The 26,731-nt window shown below is 42.1% G+C and overlaps 3 protein-coding genes across 10 annotated transcripts in view; 2 read left to right on the top strand and 1 right to left on the bottom strand.

Annotated features, from left to right (window-relative positions):
• Positions 1 to 10,414, top strand: part of MTIF2 (mitochondrial translational initiation factor 2) — a 33,051-nt gene extending 22,637 nt beyond the window's left edge. For all 5 annotated transcript variants that reach the window (XM_062209453.1, XM_062209452.1, XM_062209456.1 and 2 more), the window contains 6 exons: positions 1,603 to 1,807; positions 3,324 to 3,576; positions 4,620 to 4,760; positions 6,179 to 6,343; positions 9,400 to 9,540; positions 9,987 to 10,414. In XM_062209453.1, the coding sequence (XP_062065437.1) occupies positions 1,603 to 1,807; positions 3,324 to 3,576; positions 4,620 to 4,760; positions 6,179 to 6,343; positions 9,400 to 9,540; positions 9,987 to 10,159 (1,078 nt within the window). In that variant the 3' untranslated portion in view covers positions 10,160 to 10,414. The remainder of the gene's footprint in view (positions 1 to 1,602; positions 1,808 to 3,323; positions 3,577 to 4,619; positions 4,761 to 6,178; positions 6,344 to 9,399; positions 9,541 to 9,986) is intronic.
• An 895-nt stretch (positions 10,415 to 11,309) lies between these two features.
• On the bottom strand, positions 11,310 to 13,597 carry RPS27A (ribosomal protein S27a). Its single transcript, XM_062209450.1, has 5 exons — positions 13,441 to 13,597; positions 12,898 to 12,952; positions 12,405 to 12,490; positions 11,947 to 12,078; positions 11,310 to 11,495 (listed from the first exon to the last, which is right to left on the bottom strand). Exons 1-5 carry the CDS (start codon positions 13,486 to 13,488, stop codon positions 11,346 to 11,348), a joined length of 471 nt encoding a protein of 156 aa, XP_062065434.1. The 5' UTR covers positions 13,489 to 13,597; the 3' UTR covers positions 11,310 to 11,345.
• Positions 13,598 to 14,168: 571 nt separating this feature from the next.
• Positions 14,169 to 26,731, top strand: part of CLHC1 (clathrin heavy chain linker domain containing 1) — a 59,265-nt gene continuing 46,702 nt past the window's right edge. For 2 of the 4 annotated variants that reach the window (XR_009867800.1, XR_009867799.1), the window contains exons 1-4: positions 14,169 to 14,815; positions 14,933 to 15,190; positions 19,137 to 19,324; positions 24,394 to 24,527. Coding sequence is in view for 2 of the 4 variants with exons in the window: in XM_062209448.1 (XP_062065432.1) it covers positions 15,014 to 15,190; positions 19,137 to 19,324; positions 24,394 to 24,527 (499 nt within the window). In the remaining 2 variants the exon portion in view is untranslated. Of the gene's footprint in view, positions 14,816 to 14,932; positions 15,191 to 19,136; positions 19,325 to 24,393; positions 24,528 to 26,731 lie in introns of those variants that run through there. The other 2 variants (XM_062209448.1, XM_062209449.1) reach the window with 2 other exon arrangements.

The raw sequence follows: 26,731 nt of genomic DNA, 5'->3' as shown, positions 1-26,731 counted from the left end.
GTTTTTTAAAATAATTGTATTCCAAGGTTTTTATGATTTGATTGTATAACAGTATATTATTGTATTGATGGTTCGTGAATGGTATTTTCAAAGCATTTGTTTTGAAAAGCGTATAATTGTAGTAGCAAACAGAACACATAAAAATGCAGTTATTTAGTATCAGTAGACCATAGCAAGTGTCTGATATATACATACAGGGCAGGATTATACAGCCTTTGAAGAAGAAGGAAATCCTGTCAGCAACATGAATGAAATTTTTTTTTTTAAGGTTTGTTTATTTATTTGAAAGGCAGAGTTACAGAGAGGCAGAGGCAGAGAGCAAGAAAGGTCTTCCATCTACTGGTTCACTCCCCAGTTGGCTGCAACGGCCGGCGCTGGCACCAATCCAAAGCCAGGAGCCAAGAGCTTCCTGAGTCTCCTACGTGGGTGCAGGAGCCCAAGGACCTGGGCCATCTTCCACTGCTTTCCCAGGCCATAGCAGAGAGCTGCATCAGAAGTAGAGCAGCCAGGACTCCAACTGGTGCCCATATGGGATGCGGGCACTGCAGGTGGCGGCTTTACCCACTATGCCACAGTGCCAGCCTCCATGAATGAACTTTAGGACAACTAGTAGTCATATTTAGATAACTTAAGTAGTTGAATTTGTTTGAAATTTTTTCTCCACTGATTTCCTTGAGTTGTTAAAAGTCTCAGACTAATATAAATTGGAGTGAGATATCACTTGTTGCATTTTAAGGTTTATAAATTCTTTATGAGTTTTGCCACAAATATATAACATCTAGGAAGTTCTTTGAAATGCAGTTTTTTTCTTGAGTATTCTTACCTACCAGCAAGAGAGGTCTTCTTGTGTAACAACTGTGAACAGCCTCTTAGCTGACATGGAGAGTGAGATAGAAGGGGAATTAGGATTCTGTCAGAACAGTCTACTCCCTGCTCCTTCCCTCAGCATAACCTTGCAAGAAATGTTTTGCTTTTTGGTGGCAAGAGAAACATAACATTAAATTTGTTATGTTAACTTTTTTAAATATCCAATTTAGCACTGTTAAGTATATTCACATTGTTGTACAACAGATTGCTAGGGCTTCTTCATTTTCTAAACTCAAACTCTAAACCCATTAAAATGCACTGAGTTTTCCTACCCAACCCCTAGCCTTTGGAAAACACTTTTCTATTTTGTGTTTTTGTGATTTTGCCTACTTTAGATATTCATATGAGTGGAACCATATAGTATTTGTCGCTTGTGTCCGGTTTATTTTACTTAGTGTAAAGTCCTAAAGATTCACCCACACTGTGGCCTACAACAGATTTCTTTCCTTCTGTTTTTAGGGCTGCATAGTATCCCTTGTTTGTAATACCACATTTTGCTTGGACAAAGTGTTCATTCATCCATTGATGGACCTTTGGGTTGCTTCCATCTCTTAACTATTATGAACAAATGTTTTATGGCATGAAAAACCGCTTAAGAAATTGAGAAGGGAATTAACTTTGTGTACACATATGTTTATATAGATATCAAAACCTCATAGAAGTACCTCTGCTTTACTTCGTATAATGACATCCTGACTATGGCATGAAGAATATATACTTTTATTTTCATTTTAGTCCTGTTACTACAGCTATAATTCAAAGAGGAACTTTGAGAAAAGGCTCGATTCTGGTTGCTGGAAGAAGTTGGGCAAAAGTACGTTTAATGTTTGATGAAAATGGAAAAACAATCAATGAGGCCTATCCCAGCATGCCAGTGGGAATTATAGGCTGGAAGGACCTTCCTTCTGCAGGAGATGAAATTCTTGAAGTAGAATCTGAGGTACATCGAGCTTAATTTTCATGTATTAGGTATAATGATGTTAAATGTCAATCTATAATGTTATGCCAAATTAAGTCTTTTTGTTAACAAATAATTCTAGATTACAGAAGGCTGAGAGAGGGATCAGTCATACCATTTTGTTTCATTTTTAATGTTTAAATATTTTTAACCTACTTGAAAGGAAGAGTGACAGAGAGAGATCATCAGTCTGTTGGTTCGCTCCCCAGATGGCCACAATAGCCAGGGTTGGGCTAGGCCAGAGCAAGGGGCCCAAAATTCCATCCTGGTCTCCCATGAGGGTGATAGGGACCCAAGCACCTCAGCCATCATTTTTTTTTTTTAGTATTTATTTAATTTTGTTTTATTTTATTTTTTTTATTTGAAAGGCAGAGAGAAAGAGAGACAGAGAAACAGATCTACTATCTGCTGGTTCACTCCAAAACGCCCACAGTGGCCCCAGGGTGGGGACTGAAGCTGAGAGCTGGGAATTCAGTCCAAGTCTCCCATAGGGGTGGCAGCGATCCAAGTTCTTGAGCCATCACCTGCTGCCTCCCAGGGTGCACATTACCAGGAAGCTGGAAGCAGAAATGGAGCTGGGACTTGAACCTAGGCACTCTGATACGTGATATGAGCATCCCAAACAGTGTCATTTTTTTTAAGCTTATTTATTTATTTATTTATTTTATTTGAAAGAAAGGGAGGGGGAGAGAGATTTTCCATCCACTGGTTCCTTCCCCAAATGCTTACAACACCCAGAGCTGGGCCAGGCCAAAGCCAGGAGCTTGGGCGTCAATTCAGGTCCCATGTGGGTGGCAGGAACTCAAGTACTTGAACTGTCATCTGCTGCCTCCAATGATATGCATTAGCAAGAACCTGGGTGATGACTAGAACTGAGCACACGGGGGTCCCAAGCAACAGCGTAACTTGTTGTGCCACAATGCCTACCTTCCCGTGTTATTTTATTTTTTTAAGATTTATTTATTTATTTGAAGGAGATACAGAGAGAGAGAGGTCTTCCATCGGCTGGTTCACTCTCCAGATGGCCACAAAGCTGGGGCTAGGCCAGCCCAAAGCTGGAAGTCAGGAACTTCATCTGGGTCTCCCACACTGGGGCAGCGACCCAAACACATGGGCCATCTTCCGTTGCTTTCCCAGATGCATTAGCAGGGAGCTGGATCAAAAGTGGAACAAATGGAACTTGACCCTATGCCCATATGGGATTCTGGCATTATAGGCAGCAACTTTACCTGCTATGCCTGCCCCCTGACCCACTGTCATTTTACTGTGTAGCTGTAAAATTATTATTTTTTTAATTTGAGATAACATTTTTAAATAATTTCAGTAACACATAAAACTCCCAAATTAAATTGGCTTTATAAGTTTCATAAAACTTAAAAAAGTAGTGGTTTCACACATATTTAAGCCAGTTTCATAATGGGTGAGAACAAGAAGCCTTTAATCTAACAGTTACTGGTGTCTGATTTTATTTAATAATACTGACTTTTCCCCTGTTAAGTCAAGGGCACGTGAAGTTGTTGACTGGAGAAAGTATGCACAAGAGCAGGAGAAAAATAAAGATGATCTGAAAATAATAGAAGAAAAGCGAAAGGAACACCAAGAAGCTTATCAGAAAGCCCGTGAGAAGTATGGCACTTTGCACTGGAAGAAGAGATCTTATATAAAGTACCTAGAAAGAAAAGAACAAAAATCCTTAAAGCCAAAAGAGAAAGCAGAAAAAGATTCAAATGTACTTCCTGTAGTTATTAAAGGTACCTTTTTTAAAAGATTTACAGCTTACTTACTTACTTATTTACAGCTTACTTACAGCTCATTTTTAAAATATATTTATTTATTCTATGGGGTCAGCACTGTGGCTTGGTGGATTAAAGCCCGGGCCTGTAGTGCCAGCATCGCATTTAGGCATCGGTTCGAGTCCTGGCTGCTCTACTTCCAATCCAGCTCCCTGCTGATGCTCCTGGGAAAGCAGTGGAGGATTACCCAACTCTTTGGACCTCTGTACCCACTTGGGAGACTAGGAAGAGGCTCCTGGTTCCTGGCTTCATTCGCTCAGCTCTGGCTGTTGCAGCCATTTGAGAGTAAACCAGCAGATAGAAGGCCTCACTTTCTCTCTGTTTCTACCTCTCTCTGTTACTCTTTCAAATGAGTAAAATAAATCTTTTTAAAAAAATGTATTTTTTTCTCACAATTACTTTGGACTCTTAAATTTAAGGGAAAATAATGTCAGTATTTTGGGGGATGTTTTCTGAGTGAACATTTGCTGATTGTGTTGTATGTGCACATTTGGTTCATTATGCTTTTTTTTTTTTTTGACAGGCAGAGTGGACAGTGAGAGAGAGAGACAGAGAGAAAGGTCTTCCTTTTTGCCATTGGTTCACCCTCCAATGGCTGCTGCGGCCGGCGCATCTCGCTGATCCGAAGCCAGGAGCCAGGTGCTTCTCCTGGTCTCCCATGTGGGTGCAGGGCCCAAGGACTTGGGCCATCCTCCACTGCCTTCCCGGGCCATAGCAGAGAGCTGGCCTGGAAGAGGGGCAACCGGAATAGAATCCAGCACCCCACCCGGGACTAGAACCCGGTGTGCCGGCGCCGCAAGGTGGAGGATTAGCCTGTTAAGCCACGGCGCCGGCCTGGTTCATTATGCTTTATTAAGTTAAATAAGTGTAATGCTAAACCCAAGTAAAAGTGCATTTCGTGTAAATATCATTTCTATTATGGCTTTATGTGGATTCTTTCTTTCACATCTGTTAATGTCTGAATCTTAACATCAACAGTTTTAAACTTCTGCTTTTTTTAGGTGATGTTGACGGTTCCGTTGAGGCAATTTTGAACATTTTGGCTTCCTACGATGCTTCACACGAATGTGAACTAGAATTAGTACATTTTGGAGTGGGTGATATTAGTGAGAATGATGTTAACCTTGCTGAAACATTTGATGGTAAGTATTCTACTTCCTGGTTTTTAAACTGTGTTCCTGAATCGCGTTGTAAACCCTGTGCTCTGTCTTTTGTTGCTTGGCTTGTCACATCTGACATTTATATCCATCAGCATTGCCCCTCCCTCTGTAGTCCAGTCCTACATAGCAGTTGAGTCAAACAGGATGTGCAGTGTTGTAGACATAGCTCTGCTTCGTGCAACCTTACGGAAAGGCTTTAAAATCCAACAGTGTTTCTTGTGTGTTTATTTAAGCATCAGTAGTTCCCTCTGCCCCTTGCTCCCAGTTCTTGGTTCTCTGTGTCTTTTGTTAAACTTTTGAATGCTCCTATCACTGTAATCAGCATATTCAGAACTTCTTTATCATGTACTTTTGTCTATCAATTTTTGTTAGTTGAAAACTTTATAAATCATAATTTTTGAGTAAAACGCCCCCTTTTAGGTTCAGATGCCTAGAAATGGATGTCTTTATTAGTGGAACCTACACACAAAAAAACACCAATGTTGTTAAGTGATGAATAAATCATTTAGAAAGGAGCTAATTTGTAGCTTGACTTGAATAGAATCAGACGTCACCTCTAGTACTTAAAAGGTATTTTCAGTAAGGCTGATCAGTTCAAACTGTTATGTGAGGCACTGACAGACCTGGCACTATGCTGTGTCATGTGGACAGTGTATTGAACCGTTTCTTCATGGTAAGACATTTTGAGGCTATTGGGTTTTTTCTCTTGATTAAACTGTTCAGCATACTGCCTTGCACATTTTGGGCACTTAGTGTTTCTGAACTGAATGGATTTAAAATAATAGATAATAAATTTTCCTTGTTAATTAAGACATAAAATAATTTATAAAATTCTTTCATTAATTTATAAATGTACTAGTTTTCCTAAGAAAGAAATCAGAATTTTTTTTTTTTTTTAGAAATCAGAATTTTTCATCTCCCCTAATTGCTATTCCTAGTTAAGAAGGAAATAAAACTTGAGATTCGAGCTCCTGCTTGGAAGACAAATTATTATAATGAGTGCCAGCACTTGTGGGGTAATGACTGGGTTAATATGCAGTGCCAGCATCCCATATGGGAGCTGGTTCAAGTCCCAGCTGCTCTACTTCCAATCCAGCTTCCTGCTAATGTGCCTGGGAAAGCAGCAGAAGAGGGCCCATGTGCTTGGGTCCCTGCGCCATGTAGGAGACCAGAAGCAGTTCTTGGCTCCTGGCTTTGGCCTGGCCCAGCCCCAGCTGTTTTGGCCATTTGGGGAGTGAACCAGTGGATGGAAGACTCACTCACTCTCTCTCTCTCTCTCTCTCTCTCTACTTCTCTATATCTTTCTGTAACTCTGCCTTTAAATAAACAAATCTTTAAAAGAGAAAAAAATTATAATGTAATATTTGTGCTATTTTATTGATTATGTTTCTGCTTGCCAGGTATTATATATGGTTTTAATGTGAATGCAAGCAATATTATCCAGCAATCAGCTGCAAAAAAAGGAGTCAAAGTTAAACTTCACAAAATCATTTACCGTTTAGTTGAAGACTTACAAGAGGAACTGAGCAGTAGATTGCCCTGTGCAGTGGAAGAGCACCCAATAGGTAAATATTCACAGAATGTTACTTGTAAACGTTCATATCTTAAGTGCTATAAATGGAGCTTGAAAGCAAAGCTGAAGTGAAATGTGTTTCACTTTTCAAGGGCATTCACTATTCCAGTGTACATCCTGTGTTCTAGAAAAGATGGCCACTGTGTGTTACCATGCCTGCCTTCTGCATCCCATTGTGCTTGGGCTTTGAGGACACAAGGCAGATGGCGCAATGAGATTTTGCCCTAAAGTTTAGACATGAACAACTAATTGTGACATGCTAATTGTAATATAAATCTGACTAGGCTAGGAGGCATAAAGGTGTACAGTGTCATGGAAGGAGCCATTGACTTCTGTCCTGGAGCTGGCAGAGAAAGTGACTGTGAGAAGAAAATATCCTTTACATTCAAATATTTTAAAATATTCTTTCTAGCATATCCTCTGGCCAGATTAGAATTGAATCAATTACCTAATTTGTTCTTTTTTCCTCCCTTCATATAGATGTTTTGTTAAGTTTTAATTTTGATAATGGTTTTAAGTTTCCCGAAAAATTGTAAGAAAAATATTAGAAACTCCTATATGCCCTTACCCAGTTCATCAGCTGTTTACATTTTACCCTATTTGCTTTATTCCTCCTCCCCTGTATGTAAGCACTCAATTGTTTTCTTACTGGACAGTTTGAAGGTAAGTTTGAGATTATGTGCCCATTTACTTCTAATAGGAAGGTACCGCAAAAAGTTTATGGAAAACTGGAATTGAAAGATGTTTATTTTGGTACAAAAAATTTTAAATCACTTCAGTTTTTTCCTAATGCACAGTTTCTATAATTTTTTTTTTTAAGTTTATTTGAGAGGCAGAGAGAGAGGAGACAAAGAGGATTCCCATCTGCTTGTTCGTTCCTCAGTGGCTACAGTTGCTGGAACTGGGCTGTTGCTGCTACCAGGAGCCAGGAATTAATCCATTCTCCCACCTGGGTGGCAAGAACCCAGTTCCTTGAGCCATCCCTGCTGTCTGGTAGAGTCCCTATAACAGAAAGCTAGTCAGGAGGTAGGGGCCTGCACTGAACCGAGGTACTCTGATGTGGGACACGAGTGTCCTGACCGGTGCCCTAAACACCACGCAACAATAATACCACGATCCTTTGTTTGCATGGGTTTCAGAAACATTTTTTGCACCAAAATAAAGTTACATTTTAATTCTCTTTCCCATGAATTTTTTGAAGTACCTGCATATGTACATTTGCTACACACAGGAATGTTCTTGAATAAAGTCACAGAACAATAATCAGACTCATTTGTACAGTACTATTACATAATCCACATAATAGTTTTGTCCGTTGTTCCAACAATGTAGTGTATTATTCACTCCCAACCCCAGGCTAGGATCATGGTTTGTAGGTAGTTTCTTAAAAAAAATATTTTTCTTACATATTTATTTTGCTTATTTTAAAAGTCAGAATTATAGGGCCGGTGCCACGGCTCACTTGATTAATCCTCCGCCTGTGGTGCCGGCATCCCATATGGGCGCTGGGTTCTAGTCCCAGTTGCTCCTCTTTCAGTCCAGCTCTCTACTGTGGCCCGGGAGGGCAGTGGAGGATGGCCCAGGTGCTTGGGCCCCTGCACCCGCATGGGAGACCAGAAAGAAGCACCTGGCTCCTGGCTTTGGATCAGTGCAGCGCGCCGGGCGCAGCAGCCATTTGGGGGGTGAACCAACAGAAGGAAGACCTTTCTCTCTGTCTCTGTCTCTCTCTCTCTAACTATACTTGTCAAATAAACAAACAAAAAAAAAAAAGTCAAAATTATAGAGAGAGGGAGTAGTGTGGAGGGGGCAGAGAGATCTTCTATCTGCTGATTCACTCTCCAGATGGCTGCAACAGCCAGGGCTGGGTTTTTTGGAGCCAGGAGCTTTATCCAGGTCTCCCACCTGAATGTGAGGGGCCCAAGCACTTGGGACATCTTCTGCTTTTCCCAGGCCATTAACAGGAAGTTGGAACAGAAGTGGAGCAGCCAAGACACAAACCAGCTCCCATATGGGAGGCAGCTGTTGTAGGTGGTGGCTTTACTCGCTGTACCACAATGCCTGCTCCTAGTGGTTATTATTTCTGTAGGCTCATTTAATCTGAACCATCCCTCAGTCTATGTAATTTTTAACCTTTACATTTTTGAAGTATGTAGGCCAGCAACTTTGTATAATATACCTTAGTTTGAATTTGTCTGATGTTTCCTCATGATGAGATTTGGTTTTGGATTTGTTGATCCACATACAGATTTATGTTGGGCCTTTCTGACATGCTAAAGACAGAGTGAGCAAGCATACCACTCAAAAACACTAATAAATGCTGTTACACAGTCAGCTTCCTAGAAAATCGTACATATTATAGTATGTGTTATTGGAATTTGTCTTAATTTTCAGTCTGTGGCAAAAGTGGGTCACAAAATTAGTAATTTTTTTTTTTTTAATTTTTTTTTTGACAGGCAGAGTGGATAGTGAGAAAGAGAGACAGAGAGAAAGGTCTTCCTTTTTTGCCATTGGTTCACCCTCCAATGGCCGCTGCAGCCAGCGCATCTCGCTGATCTGAAGCCAGGAGCCAGGTGCTTCTCCTGGTCTCCCATGCGGGTGCAGGGCCCAAGCACTTGGGCCATCCTCCACTGCCTTCCCGGGCCACAGCAGAGAGCTGGCCTGGAAGAGGGGCAACCGGGATAGAATCCAGCGCCCTGACCGGGACTAGAACCCGGTGAGCTGGCACCGCAAGGTGGAGGATTAGCCTGTTAAGCCACGGCGCCGGCCAAAATTAGTAATCTTGATAGAAATTACTGGTGGTGAGATTAAGTCAGATAATGTGCGATGAACACATATTGAAGGAAAGCTGAAAACTAGGTTTTCACAGGCCAGTGGAACACCCAAGGGTTTTCATTTGTTTTTATTCCTATTCCTATTATTGATCAGGAAAATAAAGTTTGGAGAAACCAGGACTTGAGTTTGTATTTTTCTCACATTTAATTCTTGTACTCTGTCAAAAGTCCTATTTCTTAGAATCCTGTTTACTGTGCATTTGTTCTCTTCCCAAAGGTGAAGCTTCAATCCTTGCTACCTTCTCTGTAACAGAAGGGAAGAAAAAAGTGCCTGTGGCTGGCTGCCGAGTCCAAAAGGGACATTTAGAAAAACAAAAAAAATTTAAATTAATCCGTAATGGACATATTATTTGGAGGGGTAAGTACATCAAATCTGTTTCTGAAATACCATATTGTCTCCAAAATCTGCTGTGTAGCATCTGAAATCTGTTCATCTCCTACTCCCATCATCCGTGAAGGCCATCTCTTTTTTGCTGTTGACTCCTCCAGGATTGCCTGTCTTCCGATTTCCTGAACTTTTATTCCTGTCATTTTATAACTTAACCTTCTACCTGCAGTGTATCTTTTTCCCCACTCCAGTCCTAAATACAATCCCATCATCTACAAGTCTTCATCTGCCTTAAAACCGGTACACTTAAGATCGTTTTCTCCAAATCAAATCTTATTAATAAGCTTTGCTTCCCATTTGCCATGACAGGACTGTTAACTTCTAAAAAATTTCAACAATTTTCCTTTTAATACTAAGCTATATAGCATGTGGTATTAACTTGTCATGTGTTGAGTATCCTTTTTTTTTTTTTTAAGGCTCACTAACTTCACTGAAACACCATAAAGATGACGTTTCGATGATCAAAACTGGAATGGATTGTGGCCTCAGTTTAGATGAAGAAAAGGTAGAATTTAAAGTGGGTGACGAAATTGTTTGTTATGAAGAAAGGGAAGTTTTAGCTAAGACTTCTTGGGATCCAGGATTTTAAATTATATTAAAAATGGGTTGGGCATTTGGAACGGAGTGCCTGGTTCTGAGTCTGGGCTTCTCACTTGAAGTTCTTGCTAAGATGCACCCTGGGAGGCAGAGGATGGCTCAGGTACTTTGGTCTCTGCCACTCCCAAGGCAGGCCCAGATTGAGCTCCAAGCTCCTGGCTTTGGTCCTGGCCCAAAGCATTTGTGGGTATTTGGGTGAGCCTGTGAATGGAGGATATGTCTGCCTTTTGATTAAAATGAAAATTTTTAAAAAGATCGTGTCTTGCTTTACTATCCAGTACCTTACAAAAGAGTAGCTATATGGCAACTATTAGTATATCACTAAGTGTATGCTGTGGTTGAATGGCAGGCATCGGGGGCTGGTATTGTGGTATAGTTGGGAAAGCTGCCTGTGACACTGGTGTCCCATGTTGAGTGTCCATTCAGTTCCTGGCTGCTCCACTTCTGATCCTTCTCCCTGCTAATGGCCTGGGAAGAGGTGCTTGAGCCCCTGCCACCTACATGGGAGGCCAGGATGGAGCTCCTTGCTATTGCAGCCATCTGTGGAGTGAACCAGAACTCTCCCTAACTCTGCCTTTCAAATAAATAAATAGTAACAAGAGTGGCAGGGATCAATCAAATGAGCTTGAAACTTCTTAGTATTAATAATCTTCCTTTGTAAGGATCATCCAGTGGAGCATTAAAGTTTATAATTCCCAAATTCAGGTGCAGCACTGACAGCAAACCTCCCACTGAAACACCCCCCCCCCCCCCCCCCGCCGCCAAGATACTTCAGATTTCTTGTGTGTCAGATGCATGGTGTAGACTCTGGGAAGGTGAAGTCTCAACTAGGGAGCAAGAATGGGCTGCTGGCATCAAGTGAGCAGAGGCCAGGGATGCTGGCAGCTCCCCAGATATCTGACCCAAAGTGTCTACTGTGGGGATGTCACCAAGAAACTGGCAGAAATACCAGAAAGCAAATCTTCAGCACAACTCAATGTTTCCCGGCCAAAATTTGGTAGTCTAAGTTTACTATGAAAACACCAAGATCTTTCGATCTTCACACTTAAGCAAGCACCACAGAGGCACTACCAAACACTGGGACCATCATTTCAAAGTTCAAAAACCAGTATTTAAAGCACTGCAGTAAAATTCACAGGAAAGTATGTTAACGTCTTTTATTAACTCCTCCTATACAGTTACTTGTCTTCTGGTTTGTTGAAGCAGTAAGTCAGACAGCATTTGCCACAGTAATGTCTGTCGAAGTGGCTGGCCATGAACACGCCAGCACCACATTCATCCGAAGGGCACTCACGGCGCAGCCGACTGATCTTGCCATTCTCGTCCACCTGAAAGCACAAAAAGTATGAGAACTTCCCCAGCACATTCTAAAGTCTAAGTGACTGAAAACATTCAGCTTCTTCTACCACACAATGCAGGCAGCTCTTAGTGCTTATAAACCCACATCCAGAAGTCTTGTGACCTCTTCCATTGAAGTCAGTGTCCAGCTGTGCACAAGCGCTTACGCTAAGTCCAGAACTGACATACAACAGACTCAGAACCTTCATTTGGAGCAGGCAGCTAGAGGTGAGCTCCATTATAGAAGCTCATTCAAATACCAAAGGGGCAGAGAAAAATATTTAGAAACTGTCACTTTTGGAATATTTCACTCAAGCAAAAGTGGTTATACTGGATATTCAAATCTGCTCCATAAGAAAATACCGACACATTACAAAGAAAATTGTTTCCAATAAACCCCGACTCCACTGAAAGTCTCCCCATCACTTCCAAGTGGCTCACCTTATAGTACTTCAGGACAGCCAGCTTAACCTTCTTCCTCTTATGCTTATTCTTCTTGGGAGTGGTGTAAGACTTCTTCTTCCTTTTCTTGGCACCCCCACGAAGTCTCAACACAAGGTGAAGAGTAGACTCCTGTGTGTAACAGAACCAAACAGCTTTCATATCGCATCGAGAATGGACAACCAGCGTCACACACCTTCTAGTTAAGTGCAGAACAGCACACAATACCACCTGAGGGATCCCCCACTCCCGAGTATGTGGTTCTTGGTTAGTTTTCAGAAATTAAAAGAAACATTAAATCATACCATGGGGTGTCAAACCCGACTACAAGAAACTACACCAGTGCTCTGGTGTCAGTGTAGGCTACACCTCAGAATCTGATCTAATGCCGTTTTCCCCACCTTTACACAGTTTTTTTTTTTTTTTTTAAAGGGGCTACTCCTTTTCCCAAAGGTTACCTTTTGAATGTTGTAGTCAGATAAAGTCCGTCCATCTTCCAGTTGCTTGCCAGCAAAGATCAGTCTTTGCTGATCAGGAGGAATTCCTAATTAAGTTTAAAAAAAACAAAACTAAGATGGTAGAACAGTGTCATTTGCCCAGATTTACAAGTAATCCTGAACTAAATAAATGGTACCAACAGCTGTCCCCAACCACTATTGCAGGTCAGGCACAATTTGTTAATTTTGTAAATTTCCTTTTACACACAGCACAGAGAACTAAGTAGCTTGACCAGATTCACACATGTGGAATACCCTGCAAGGATTCCAGTCATGCAGCTCGACTCCGTGCTCACAAGCATGGGCCTACTATGTCATTTCACAATAAACGATGGCACTGTTACTTAAGTTTTTCAGCCAGGTTACCTGATCTCATCCCACCCCACCAGGAGCCATCAGTATGTCTGGCTCCTACACCCAAGTTAGTTTTCCTGAGCTACCAAATACTACTTGCCTTCCTTATCCTGGATCTTGGCTTTTACATTTTCTATTGTATCCGAGGGTTCAACCTAAAAGTTGTGAAATGCAAGCATGTTGGTTACACAAAAAAAAAAAAAAAAACACTGGAGTAAAAACGCATTTAATTCAATTTGACTGTTATCACTGAGCCAAGCTGGGTGGGCGAGCTGAAGCCCACCCAAGGCAGCCAACCCCGTGGGCAACCTCCCCATACGACGACCGGGAAGCAGAGCCCTTGCCCCAGCCGAGACCGGGCGGCGGCCCCCGGCCCACGTGCTCACGCCGGCCAGCGAGGAGCGCTTCCTTGCCACCGCCCGGGCCTCTGCTGCGGCTGGCCGGCGGGGACCACCGAGGGCAAGTCCCGACACTAACCAAAGTCAGGCCCCAGGCCCTTGCTCAGCAAAACCACCCGCATTCAGAGCAAGGCTTCAGAACCGCAATTCCCAGGCGTTGCCGAAAAGCTGGAACACAGCGCCCGGCCCGCAATACCACCCAAGTCCTCATCAGGCCCTGGCTTTCTCGCACCACCCGATCGTACCTCGAGCGTGATGGTCTTCCCCGTAAGGGTTTTCACGAAGATCTGCATCCTGGTGGCGGGCCCACCTGCGCTGAGGGAAAAGAAGAACCCGATTAGACCTGGGACACAGGAACACAGCAGCGCCCAGGCCCCTGGCCGGAGAGCGGCCCAAGAGCACACACTCACCGCAGATGGCGGATCGAAAAGGAAGAGCGCCGCCGGCCCACGGGGTTTCCCGGCACCCCCGCCGAAGGCCCCGCCTCTTAGGCGGCCACACCAGATGCCTGAAACCTGATACAGCGGGTGCCTAGCCACTTGCCGTATTGCGTCGTGACTCTCACGTCTTGCTAGCCTGCGCTTATTTCTGACAGTCACCTTCAGAATGCTCTCAAAACGGTGTGTTTAAAATTTAAAAATGGTTTTAAAAGGCTTTTCCGATACAGTCAACGTGGCTGGGGGGGGTCTTTAACAGGAGGCGGGCTCGGGGGAGAGGCCCCATTGGAGAGGCAGGAGGAAACGGAGGTGCATTCTGGGAATTGTAGTTTTCTGATGCTCTCCGCTAGCCGGGACTGCTTGTCCCAAGATGCAGTTCCACACCCCCGGTTCCTTAGTTACTACGTCCAAGCACTGGAGGCGGTGTTTGGAGGAAGGGCTTCAGGTGAGGACGCGAGAAGGCACGAGGCAGAGTAATGGTTAGGGGGGTGGGAACGAGCCGGAAATGACTAGGAGGGAAGCCTTAAGGGACAGGACAGGGACGCCGGGCGGGAAAGCGCCTTCACCCACTCACAGAGGCAGCTGTCTGCCAGTGGATCCCTGGGCTTCCAGGGGAGGACAGCCTTGGGGCCGAGTCCAGGCAAAGGGAAAACTAGGAAGTCCTAAAAACCTCTGCCGTCAGCCCCTGCGTTTCTTAGCCTCAGGAAGATTCTGGCTTTTGCACCACTCTTTGAAACGGTTTAATCTGCTGAGAATCTCTGTAGTTTTCAAACGGTGTTTTATCTTGGGCCCTCCTCCGCTGCTTCCCCAAGCTCATTAGGGAGCTGGATGAAGTGGAGCAGCCGCGACTGGAACCAGAGCGCAAAGCGGATGCACCAGGCGCAGGCGGGGGCCCACCCCTCCTGCGCTTCAACGCCGGCCCCTGTGGTTTTCAGCTGTTAACTCGAGGACATGGCAAAGAAGCCTGCAGAATGGTTATTTGGTTACAGAATTTCTAAGTTTGGACGTTGAGAGAGTTGGTGAAGGCCCTGAGAGGATGCCCGAATAGGTTCTGAGCCCGAATAGGGTGCTCTCGGGCCAGGCAGGCCAAGTGGGAGCCGCTGGGTCCTCCCGGCCTTTTCTCCCTTGCGCAAACCAGTTTTGCTAGTGTGCTTAGTGTCTTCTGCGTGAGGAGCTGTACTTGGTTAGTATGAGAAGAGCTCTTTTCTTCCTCAAACACACGTTGTTTGGATCAATGTGTGATTTAATGTTGTTAAAGCTTTGTACTAATTTATGTTCTTTTTTTTTTCTCCCCTTTCAGGCTTATCACAGTTTTACTTTATTGCAAAAGCAGTTCACGATTTAAAGTTTCTCTGGTGAACAAGTGTGCGGATTGTGACTTATGTCAGTCCAAGAAATAAATAAACATGCAGTTCTCCCTCCTATCATTAGTAGCAGTGACAAGGAATTTTTGGAAAATATGCAAAGATACATAATTACAGAAACGGAGAGAGTGGGCTGTAATGAGGAAGGACCTGCTGATGAGTATTACATCATATACCGCAATGTTTTTGATAAGGTATCATAATGCTTTTAAGACGAGGAAGTGTTCCTGAGGGTGGAAATTAACTGTCTTGACAACCAGTACTCCTGTCTGGCTTGCACCCCTGCGTGGTAGACCAGACTCCACTCTCAGTCTTGAGTTCATCCAATTTTTCAGGAAGGGGTGATGGGGAAAATGCAATTCTGAGTTTATATGGGTATTACCCAACTGGTAATCATTGTTTCAGTTAGTTTAAGAGCAGGCAATAACTTTTTGGTCAACAACCTGACTGTGCATGCCATGATAGCCATTTTAACCCTAACTTGTGAAAATATCTATTTCATTAGCAACTGGGCCTTAAGTAGTCACCCAATGTGTTCCTTATTTTGGATTTGTGGTATTATTAAAGTATTGGTTTAAATTTGATCTAACATATTGAACTGAGACCTCTTCTACTTAGAGATCAAGATAGATATGGTAAACTAGAGGTTTGACTGGACTTACCATGAGAACTATGGCGCTCAAATTAGGAAATGTTATGTCTTTTTTATAACATTTTATTCTGCTCCTTATGGTTTAGAAATGTCTTTTCTTCCCCTTATAAACAATTTCAGTTTGCTTATTGATCCTAATTGTTTGATCCTAATTGTTTTTTTCACTCTCCCTTGGAAGATGCTCCGACAGTTAAAAGGTAGTGAAATCAACAACCTTTTCTCCTTGCCTAGAGGAAGCACTTACCTTAAGATTCCAGTAAACTACTGGTCTCTGAGTAAAACAGCCACAGGCAAAACAGGAACTCAGTCTTTTACTTAATTTGTAAACTTTAGATGCAATGAATCTCCTTTCTTCTCTAAAAATCTCAGTACTTCACTCTCAGGAAAAGTGAGCTCGAAGTAGTGATAAGTACCTACCAGTAGAATGAAGCAAATTGGTACAGATCAGTAAGAATATAAAATAGAGAAACCAAAGTTTTCCTTCCTTGTAAGTTATCCAGAAAATTTATCTTACAATCAATACATTGCACAGTTAACTTCATTTTGTATGTTGTTATGACAAATCATATTGCATTAGGTGTGTTTACATAAAGGTAGTATCTTGAATAGATTTCGTAATTCTTGAGTCACACCAAGACTCTGTGTGAAATCAGTAAAAGAAGGTCCTAACCGTGCCATGCTTATCTTGGCATCTCCAAAGGCTAACACTTGTCAGAATTTTTCTTACATGAACAGCTGTCTGCTTTACATTAGTATAGTTACGGTGAAGTTGTTTTGGTGATGTTGGTAAATTTAATTCTTAGGGAAAACACACAGAGTTAAATGATAACTATCTCATCTTATAGTCTATGTTCCTTTTCTCTCCACCCTCTACACTATCCATCTGGGCTAAGTGTATGTTGTAAAAGTGTGCATTGTAAAGAATCCTATCTTTAAGGACAGGAAAGGAGTCTGTATTTACTTTTTTTTTTTTCTTCAAATATTTATTTAGTTGAAAAACAGAGTTAGAACGAGAAAGGGGCAGAGAGAGAGAGAGAGAGATTTTCCATCTGCTGGTTCACTCCCAAAATGGCTATAACAGCCAAGACTGGGCCAGGCTGAAGTCAGGAGCCAGGAGCTTCTTCTGGTCTCCCATGTGGGTGCAGGAACCCAAGGATTTGGGCCATCTTCCACTGCTTTCCCAGGCCATCAGCAGGGAGCAGTATCGGTAATGGAGCAGCTGGGACTTGAACTGGTGTGATGCTGGCACTTGCAGGTGGCAGGTTAACCCACTGTACCACAGTGCTGGCCCTGAGAAGCTTCTTCTAGCTTCTTACAATTGACCCTTTTCATTTTCCTGTCATTCTAGCATATTAGATTATAAATGAGCTATTAATGACTGGTTTCTCAGATTTTCTTTGCAACTTGGAAGATTCTAGTTGGGAAGAAGACAAAAGTGTCAGCTTGCATCTCTTAGTACTTGGAACTGGAGAACAAATGCCAAATAATGTTTAAAGTGGTGTAGCCTACAGAGTGGTGTCTGAATCAAGGGTCTGGGACTCACATACCAAGATTTGGGGATGGAGGTTAGAGCAAGTCAAGGACCTATTAATCACAGAAGACCAAACCTCAGAAGAGCGAGGCTCTACAGAAATGGGTGTCATACAGAGGCATCGGGACTTTGGAAAGTGGCTGGCCATTTGTATTCCTAGTAGTATTTTGTACAAGTCCATAGGATCGATCCATAGATAGACATTCAGATGGAATGGATGACATTCCTCTTCTTCCTCAGGCTCTGGTATCAGATAGGTGAAGTTGGGGTTTTCTTCAGTTTGATAGAAACCTTAATTCAGGAGTCGCATGTTCCAATGCCTGCAGAGGCTAGGAAGGTACTAGAAAAGAGTTAAATAAGACAATGAGGAATGGTGGAGTCTAGTAAACTGAACCAACGCAAACTAAAGTTCCAGCTAGTATTCTCATTAAGGAATGGGGATTCTATGTTGGTATATTTCTCAGAGTTTTCAAGAGAAGCTGAATATATGGTTTTTGGACAAAATTTGCTAAATTTTAGAATATTTTGTGGGTAAAAGTTGCCAACTATATGCTACATATAGTGTGCCAGAGTGCATCCTCTGCTTTGCTGCATTTTCTTTGCATTATTAAAGGTTCCTATGCATGTTCTGAGCTCTGTTTCTTCTAACAACCAGAACTGGGAGCTGGTCATATCACTGCAAGTCTGTTATCAGCCCCTTACTGCGTCTGACTTGTCTTGGGTTGTTGGAGCAGCTCACAGGGGTCTGTGAAGTAGAGCATGTCCAGGAGCAGCAGGGTGCCTACCAGCGGTTGATGACCTCCATTTTATTAAAGATTCCTGCTTTGGGTGACTGGGTAGTGAGGATAAGTCAAAGGCAACCAATATCCCCACTGAAATGTCCTCTCTTGGCACTTGCCAGCAACTAATAATCTCTATGTCATTTCTTGTTAGACAGTACATCTTCCTGGATAACTTTTTCTAGCTTTTTTTTTTTTTTTTTTTTTTAAGCTAAAGAAAAAGTGAGGGAAACCAGCCTAGGGGTGTATCAAGGGCAGAAAGCATAATTGCAGCTAGCAGAGAAAATTAGGCAAGATCACATCTGTTCCCTTTGTACATCAGTGCCTTCTGAAATCCTCAGCAGAATTTGGGAACCAAAAATTGTAACTTTTCTGTTGTTCTCTAACTCGTTTAAACAATTTTTTTCTCATTTATTTATTTCTGGAAGGTTGACTCATACACAAGATAGAGAAAGAAAATATACAAACTAGTAAATCAGAGTATACAATGGAAAGTCAGGCTTTTCTTATCTCAGACCCTACTTGATCTTTTCTTCTCTATGGGCACCTCATTTCTTTTGTTGTGCTTTCTTAGGTTAATTTCAGGAACATTCTGTGCTTAAACGGCATTAGAAGCCATGAAAATATGTTGATGTGGAGTTTTTGACACTTGCATTTGACATCTTGAGAATAGAAACACAATTAGGAATTGAGAGTATTGACCGACCAGTAGGAGTTGATAGGTTAGGAAGACAGGGAGATGGATTTTAAGGTCTAAATGAAAAGAGATGACATTTGGAGAGAATAATATATATATATATATATATATATATATATGTGTGTGTGTGTGTGTGTGTGTGTGTGTGTGTGTGTTTAAAAGATACAGAATCGGGAAAATTTGGTCTCATGTTAGTTATAACTGACCCCATATAGTATGTGTTCAACTAGAAGAAGCCTGGGGTCCTTTTCTCAAATGTAAGCTCACAGTATCTACCATATTGATCCTGAGCAAACACCTACTAAGTAAATACCAGTTGTTTTTTAGTACCCAGTCATGTTGGAGCTTGCTGTAAAATTTTTAGATTTCTAATTGCTAATCATTTCATTCGAAAAATAATCTGTAAGCTCTTTGCAAGGCATTAGATCCATTGTGTTCTAGAAAAAAAATCTGTACCATAGGCAGAAAACTCATATTTCAGGTAATAGAATATGTTACTGCATACAAATCCATTCTTACTTCAATCAAAAAAGAATATGATGCCTTTGTTGAGACAATAAAGAAAGGCCGAAGAACTACATTTTTTCTTCATGGAAGAGTTAAAGTTTTGGCAGCAGGGCCCACAGCTTTCGTGTATCACAAGAGAAGAATTACACAACTTGAAGCAAAGTAAGTACAGTAGTAACCAGCCTAACAGGTGATACTTGTGACTTAATTGTTACAGCTAGCCAGTGTAACATGAATCAGTGGTTCTTTTTATCTTTAGTTTTACCTTAAAGTCATATTTTTCTGTTACTAACTTGAAATAACTATTGCTTTTTTTTTTTTTTACTTATTTCAAGTAAGAAGTGGTGATTGTGTTTGAGAATTTTCAGATACCTCTTTTTTTTTTTAAACTTTTTATTTTTTTATTTTTTTATTTTTTTATTTTTGACAGGCAGAGTGGACAGTGAGAGAGAGAGAGAGACAGAGAGAAAGGTCTTCCTTTGCCGTTGGTTCACCCTCTAATGGCCGCCGCGGTAGCGCGCTGCGGCCGGCGCACCGCGCTGTTCCGATGGCAGGAGCCAGGTACTTCTCCTGGTCTCCCATGGGGTGCAGAGCCCAAACACTTGGGCCATCCTCCACTGCACTCCCTGGCCACAGCAGAGAGCTGGCCTGGAAGAGGGGCAACCGGGATAAACTTTTTATTTTTTTTAAATTTTTTTTATTTTTGACAGGCAGAGTGGACAGTAGAGAGAGACAGAGAGAAAGGTCTTCCTTTTTGCCGTTGGTTCACCCTCCAATGGCCGCCGCGGTAGCGTGCTGCGGCTAGCGCACCGCGCTGTTCCGATGGCAGGAGCCAGGTGCTTCTCCTGGTCTCCCATGGGGTGCAGGGCCCAAGAACTTGGGCCATCCTCCACTGCACTCCCTGGCTACAGCAGAGAGCTGGCCTGGAAGAGGGGCAACCGGGACAGGATTGGTGCCCCGACCGGGACTAGAACCCGGTGTGCTGGCGCCGCAAGGCAGAGGATTAGCCTACTGAGCCGCGGCGCCGGCCAGATACCTCTTAGTTTACCTGGAGATGGGTTGTAATGTCATAAAGGAAGGAAGGCAGGTTATCACTCCTGGTAACACCTTCCATGGCAGATTTGATATTTCTTGATTACCATCTGAATTAAAGCACTTAATCCTTGATGCACAAAGATAATTAATGAATTGGGAGATGATAAAATGCTCACTGTTATATTTTCAGTGTTACATTTGGCAAATGCCAGATAAATTGTCTTTATAGATCATTTCTTTTTTTTTTTTTAAGATTTATTTATTTATTTGAAAGTCAGTTACACAGAGAGAGGAGAGGCAGAGAGAGAGAGAGAGAGAGAGAGAGAGGTCTTCATCCAATGGTTCACTCCCCAGTTGACCACAATGGCTGGAACTGTGCGGATCCAAAGCCAGGAGCCAGGAGCCAGGAGCTTTCTCCAGGTCTCCCATGCGGTTGCAGGAGCCCAAAGTCTTGGGCCATCTTCCACTGCTTTCCCAGGCCATAGCAGAGAGCTAGATCAGAAGTAGAACAGCTGGGACTTGAACCGGTGCCCATATGGGATGCTGGCACTTCAGGCCAGGGTGTTAACCCGCTGTGCCACAGAGCCAGCCCCTATAGATCATTTCAAATCATCTTAGCATCTTATATGAAGTTTGACATCCATTTGTGGTGATATGGCTGGCTAGAAGTTGGGATAGACTCCTCTTAGTGAAAGATGCTACATAAATGATTTCCTAAGAAGCATCAGTGAACTGATGAGATAGTAAGAGATTATCAGGGCAAGATCTAAAAGAAGACAAAAGATAAGCAAAGCGCTGAAACTGCCTTGGCTCTAGGGACATTTGTTAAAACTAGTACTGTAAGTTTCAGGTTTTACTGTGCCATAGGAGATAGAGACCAAGTCCTGGGTCTGTTCAAGGGGTGTAGTCTACTTTGAATAAAGGGCTACACCTTGGTAGAATGGACTAGAGGTAAACTGCTCTGCCCCTGAGGTCTACATGAAAAATTGCCTTCTGCTCAGCAGTGTTAGGAAAAGAGGCACAGATTAGAGAGGAGGCAGTGTTCGAATCTACAGCCAGACCGAGTTTATTCAGAGAAAATAAATTCGCAGAGTTGGGTGACCAACTGTTAGTGTGCACATTGATGGAACACATGGCAGAAGACCCTGACCCCAGGGGCGGGCCTTTTTATATTTTAGGAGGGCTGGGGATGGGAGTGGGGTAGGGGGCAGTGGAAGTGAATTCCTGGAACTGGTCTTTCAGGTGGCAGTGCAGGGCCTTGGGAACCTGGGGGGTAGGGGTGGGGGTGTAAAGGCAATGGGGTGTGAGATTTAAGGGCAAGGAATAAATTCCAGTGTTTATCTATCTTTTGGGCAATGAGTGAGAATAGCTACGGCTTATGTCTTTGGTCCATCAAGCAGACCACTCATGAATATAAGGCTTATTTTTGAGTTGATGAATTTTTTTTTTTTTTTGGACAGGTAGAGTGGACAGTGAGAGAGAGAGAGACAGAGAGAAAGGTCTTCCTTTTGCCGTTGGTTCACCCTCCAATGGCATCGCGCTGATCCGAAGGCAGGAGCTAGGTACTTCTCCTGGTCTCCAATGCAGGTGCAGGGCCCAAGCACTTGGGCCATCCTCCATTGCACTCCCGGGCCATAGCAGAGAGCTGGCCTGGAAGAGGGGTTAATCGGGACAGAGTCCGGCACCCTGACTGGGACTAGAACCCTGTGTGCCAGTGCCGCAAGGCAGAGGATTAGCCTATTGAGTCACGGAGCCCGATGAAATGTTTTAAAATTAAGTAGTGGTGGCAGTTGCACAACTCTGAATATTCTAACATTCGTTGAATTATAAAGAGACAATGGCTGAGGATTTTCTAGAACTGGTGAGAGATCCCAAATTCACAGATTCAAGGAATCCCAAGCATGATAAATGCTGAAAAACAATCAACTAGAATCACCATAGTGAAGTTTTCAAAACTAAAGAGAGCATAGCAGCAGCATAGAAGGGAGCAGCTGCAGGCTTCTTATTCGTGTGGTGACATGTATTGATCTGCCTTTCTTCTTATGGTCAAACAATATCTCATTTTATGGATACACCACTTTCTGTTTACCCATTCATCTGTTAATGGGCACTTGGGTTTCCAACTCAGGCCATTGTGAGTCACTGTGAATATTCATATGCAAGTGTCTGAGTCCCTGGTTTAAATTATTTTGAAAGTCTGTTTACTTGCAACATCTTTTTTCTGTAAACACAAATTTATTTGGAAGAAAGGCAAAGGATATTTTATTCCATTATTCCTCTTTTGTAAGTTTCCATGTTTTTACTCTGAGTCAAGTGTAGTTACTAAGAACTCTGTAATAACTGGAAGCAGGCATCAGTTTTCTGCTGACAAACTGGTTTTTAATTCGCTACAAACTCTGTGACATTTATTATACTTGACAGATTTTCTACCTGATTAAACTCTGCTCAGCCTTCCCTGAACTTTTTCAAGTAAACTTCACTTTTGGACTTACATATTCATCCATATTGGTCCTGTGTTAACTGTGACCCCATCATTTAAACAGGTCCTCACCCTTGGTGTCTGGTCATCCTCAAAGATCTTACCAAATTCCTCATCCTGACCATTCTCCAGGGGATATCTAATCATCCTGGCCTGCCTTTAGCCAGACTCCTTTTAGGATAATTTAGCCAGATCATCTCCTCACCCCTGATATGTCCTCTCAGTAATTTTCTTTCCGGTGACTCCCACCCTTATCCTTGCTTTAAATTCCCACTTGCCCGTGCTCTATTTGAAGTTGAGCCAGATTTTTCTTCTGTGCTGAACAGCCCCACTGTAGTAGTCCTTATGTGTCTTTCCACAGCCCCCTCTTAAATAAAGTCTTAGTTGCTGTTCTTTAAAAAGTGTCATTTCTATAGCAATGCCTAATTTATTTTAGCCTGTGTTTTCTTTCCTGGGCCAACATAAGTAGGAGGTAAACTTCAAGTAATGCCTACCATACTTCTTGTTCTGTAACCATTCCCACTGCTGGGATGAACTCAGTTTTATCTTTTATGCTGTACTTCGTCTAGGATCAGAGGTACCGAATAGTGACACTAAAGATGTGAGGTCCTAATCCCTGGGACCAATTAAGTGTTAACATTGTTTGGAAAAGAGGTTCTTGCAGCTATGATTAAATTAAGTATTTTGGGATAGGTGTTTGGCACAGCCATTAAGATACTGCTTGGGACATATACATACCCTGTCAGAGTGCCTGGGTTCAAGTCCTGGCTCCACTTCTGCTTCCAGCTTCCCGCTGATGCAAGTGACAGCTCAAGAAACTGTGTTCCTGCCACCCACATTGGAGACCCAGATTGAGTTCCCAGCTTCCTGCTTCAGCCTGGCCAGCCTAGCTTCCCCATTGCTGACATTTGGGGAGTGAACCAGTGGGTGTGAGATCTCTGTTTCTCTCTCCCTCTTTCTCTGTTTCTTTCTTTGCTGCCTTTCTTCTCAAATAAATAAATGTATATAATTTAAAAATTTAGGATTTTGAGATAGGGAGATGATCCAGTTAGGCACTAGATATAATGACAAATGCGCTTATAAGAGGAAGGCAGGGGGAGATTTGACAGGGCCAGAGGGGAAGGCTTGTGACCATGGGCCGAGATTGGAGTGATACAGCCATGGAACACTTGTAGCCCCCAGAGGCAAAGAACTGATTGTCCTGTGGAGCATGGCCCTGACTGCACTTTGGTTTTTGGCCCAGTGATACTGATTTTGGACTTATGATCTCCAAATTGTAAAAGAATAAAGTCCTCTTTTTTTTTTTTTTTTACTTTTTAAAAAAACTCATTTTTTAAGATACCAAATTTATAGTAATTTGTTACAACATCTACAGGCAACTGTACACATACACACAAAATTTAAATTGCAGAAGTACTTTTCCACTATGGGGAATAAACAATACTTTGGCCAGGTTATTATATTTAACAGTTAAGGATTTCCAATAGGGTTAAGAATCATAGTAGGAGATTTTATTAATGCTGTGAAAAAAAATTGTTCATTTGTGAGGCTAGTTAAGTTTTTACATCATTGCTTTTTAAACTTCTACCTACTCTATAATGGTTGAAAACGATAATTAGTCAAAGTGAAGTAAAAATTTAACCTGTTTTAAGTCATGAATTAAAGATTAAAATAGTTGAAAGAAAGAGATGAAAGCCTTTCTGTTTTTGTTTTTCAGGATGAGAATTATTGAAAACAATTCCTCAAAAATCCAATTGGAAATAGATCAGATTAAACAGCTTAGGGAAGAGTATTATTCAAAAGAAATACCATATTGCACTTTCTCTAAAGATCCATCAACACGTATTCCAGGTACCGCACTTTGTTTAAAATATGTGGAAGAAATCCCAGCTGTGTCCAGTTTTTTCTCATTACAGAAACTGATACAAATGTTCTGATGCGTGTGCATCTCCCAAGTGTATGTTATGCACTCAGATGTGGTCAGGGCTATAGGTAGATATAACGAGAAGATAAATCTTTTTTTTTCCTTTTTTTTTAACTTTTATTTAATGAATATAAATTTCCAGTGTACAGCTTATGGATTACAATGGCTTCCCCCTCCCATAACTTCCCTCCCACCCGCAACCCTCCCCTCTCCCACTCCCTCTCCCCTCCCATTTGCATCAAGATTCATTTTCAATTCTCTTTATATACAGAAGATCAATTTAGTATAAAGATTTCAACAATTTCTGTGTGGGTGCAAACTGTTGAGAAGAGAAATCTTTAAACAGCTCTGAAAGATGAGAGCATTCCCATCTGACTGGGTTACGTGAAGTATAATGCAGTGACTTTTAAAGTGTGCTTCCCGCGTCAACATGAACATGCCGGGTCCTCTTCATGGTGGTTGGGTCCAGTTGTCCAGGTTAATTCTGATGCTTTCTAAAGTTTGAGAACCACTGGTATAGTATGGAACATTTTAAGGTTCTGGTGAACACTGTAGATACACGTCCATGTCACCTCCTTCTCATGCCACATCTTCAGTTATCACATTTTAAGAAAGTGGAATATGTTCTGGAATGCATCTAGGATATCAATAACTCTAAGTTTAAAAAAAAGAAAAGAACAAGTTTAAGTTTGTGTGATGGATAGAGGAATTACAAATATCCTAGGGGAAAGGAGAGATTTTAAAAATAGATAATGGTATCCACAACTTTTGAAGATTTTGGTTAGTATTTGTCTAGAGGCAAAATCACTAGGTGGAAAACTTTTTTGAAATTTTTTTTGTTTATTTGAAAGGCAAAGAGACAGATACACACACAGCAGGGGATGGTGAGAGACAGAGATCAATCTTCCATTTACTGATTCACTCCCCAGATGCCTGCCACAGCCAAAGCTGGGCCAGGCTGAAGCCAGAAGCCTGGAACTCAATCTGGGTCTTTTATATGGGTTATGGGGACTTGAATACTTGCCCATTGTTACCTGCTACCTCCAAGGCTGCACATTAGTAGGAAGCTAGAGTTGGAAATGTATCCAGCACACAAACTCAGGCACTTCTATGTGGGATGTTGGTGTTCCCAGTGTGGCGTAGCAGGTAAAGCTGCTGCCTGCAGTGCCAGCATCCACGTGGGTGCCGATTCTTGTCCCAGCTGCTCTATTTCCAATCCATTTCTCTGCTAATGGCCTGGGAAAAGCAGCAGAAGATGGCCCAAGTACTTGAGCCTCTGCCATCCACATGGGAGATCTGGAAGAAGCTCCCAGCTTCAGCCTGGCCCAGCCCCAGTCATTGTGGCCATTTAGGGAGTGAACCAAAGATGAAAGATCTGTCTCTCCCTCTCTCACTATAGTTCTGACTTTCAAATTAAATAAACAAAGATATATATATATATATACATATTATATATATATATATCTAAAGATTTATTTATTTGAAAGGCAAAGTTACAGAGGCAAATATATTTTTTAAGACACATACGGATAAATAGAAAGAGACTGGCAGATTGACTACATGCTGAGAAGCTTTAGAATAAGGGGATGATTGAAGTCCAGCAGTGTTCATCCAGGGTGGTTTCTAGAGGAAGACAATTTTGAGGGGTGCATTAAAGTCAACAAGTGGCCTGGGTGAGAAAGGAAGGCAGTGAAAGTTGCAGCAGGCACGTCCAAGTTTGTGTTTGAAAGAATAAACTGATTGTCCTGGAGTTAACTATATGTAAGAGCAATGGGAGACTTGATTAAAGAGAGATCTGTTGGTGAAATCCTGAATTGTTGGGCAGAGGCTCTTGGTGTTATGAGCAATAGTGATATCTAGGGGTTTTCAGGGTGTGGTGATGGGGTCACTAGCAATTTTTTTTTTTCAGCTGCTAAAGTTTGTGTGTTCTCTGAACAATCACCACACTGAATCATCATTGATGATGTGTAAAACTGTTAGCTACTTACAATTTTATGCTAATTCTACTTATGTTTAGTAAGCTATCTATATCTGTATCTATACGCTACCATTTCTGAATTGTTTCTTTTTTTTTAATTAAACTTTTATTTAATGAATATAAATTTCCAAAGTACAGCTTATGGGTTACAAT

The sequence above is a fragment of the Lepus europaeus genome, chromosome 13 (genome assembly GCF_033115175.1).
Source record: "Lepus europaeus isolate LE1 chromosome 13, mLepTim1.pri, whole genome shotgun sequence".
Classification (NCBI taxonomy): Eukaryota; Metazoa; Chordata; class Mammalia; order Lagomorpha; family Leporidae; genus Lepus; species Lepus europaeus.
Note: the sequence above shows the minus strand (reverse complement) of the source record. Positions and strands in the feature narration are given on the sequence as shown.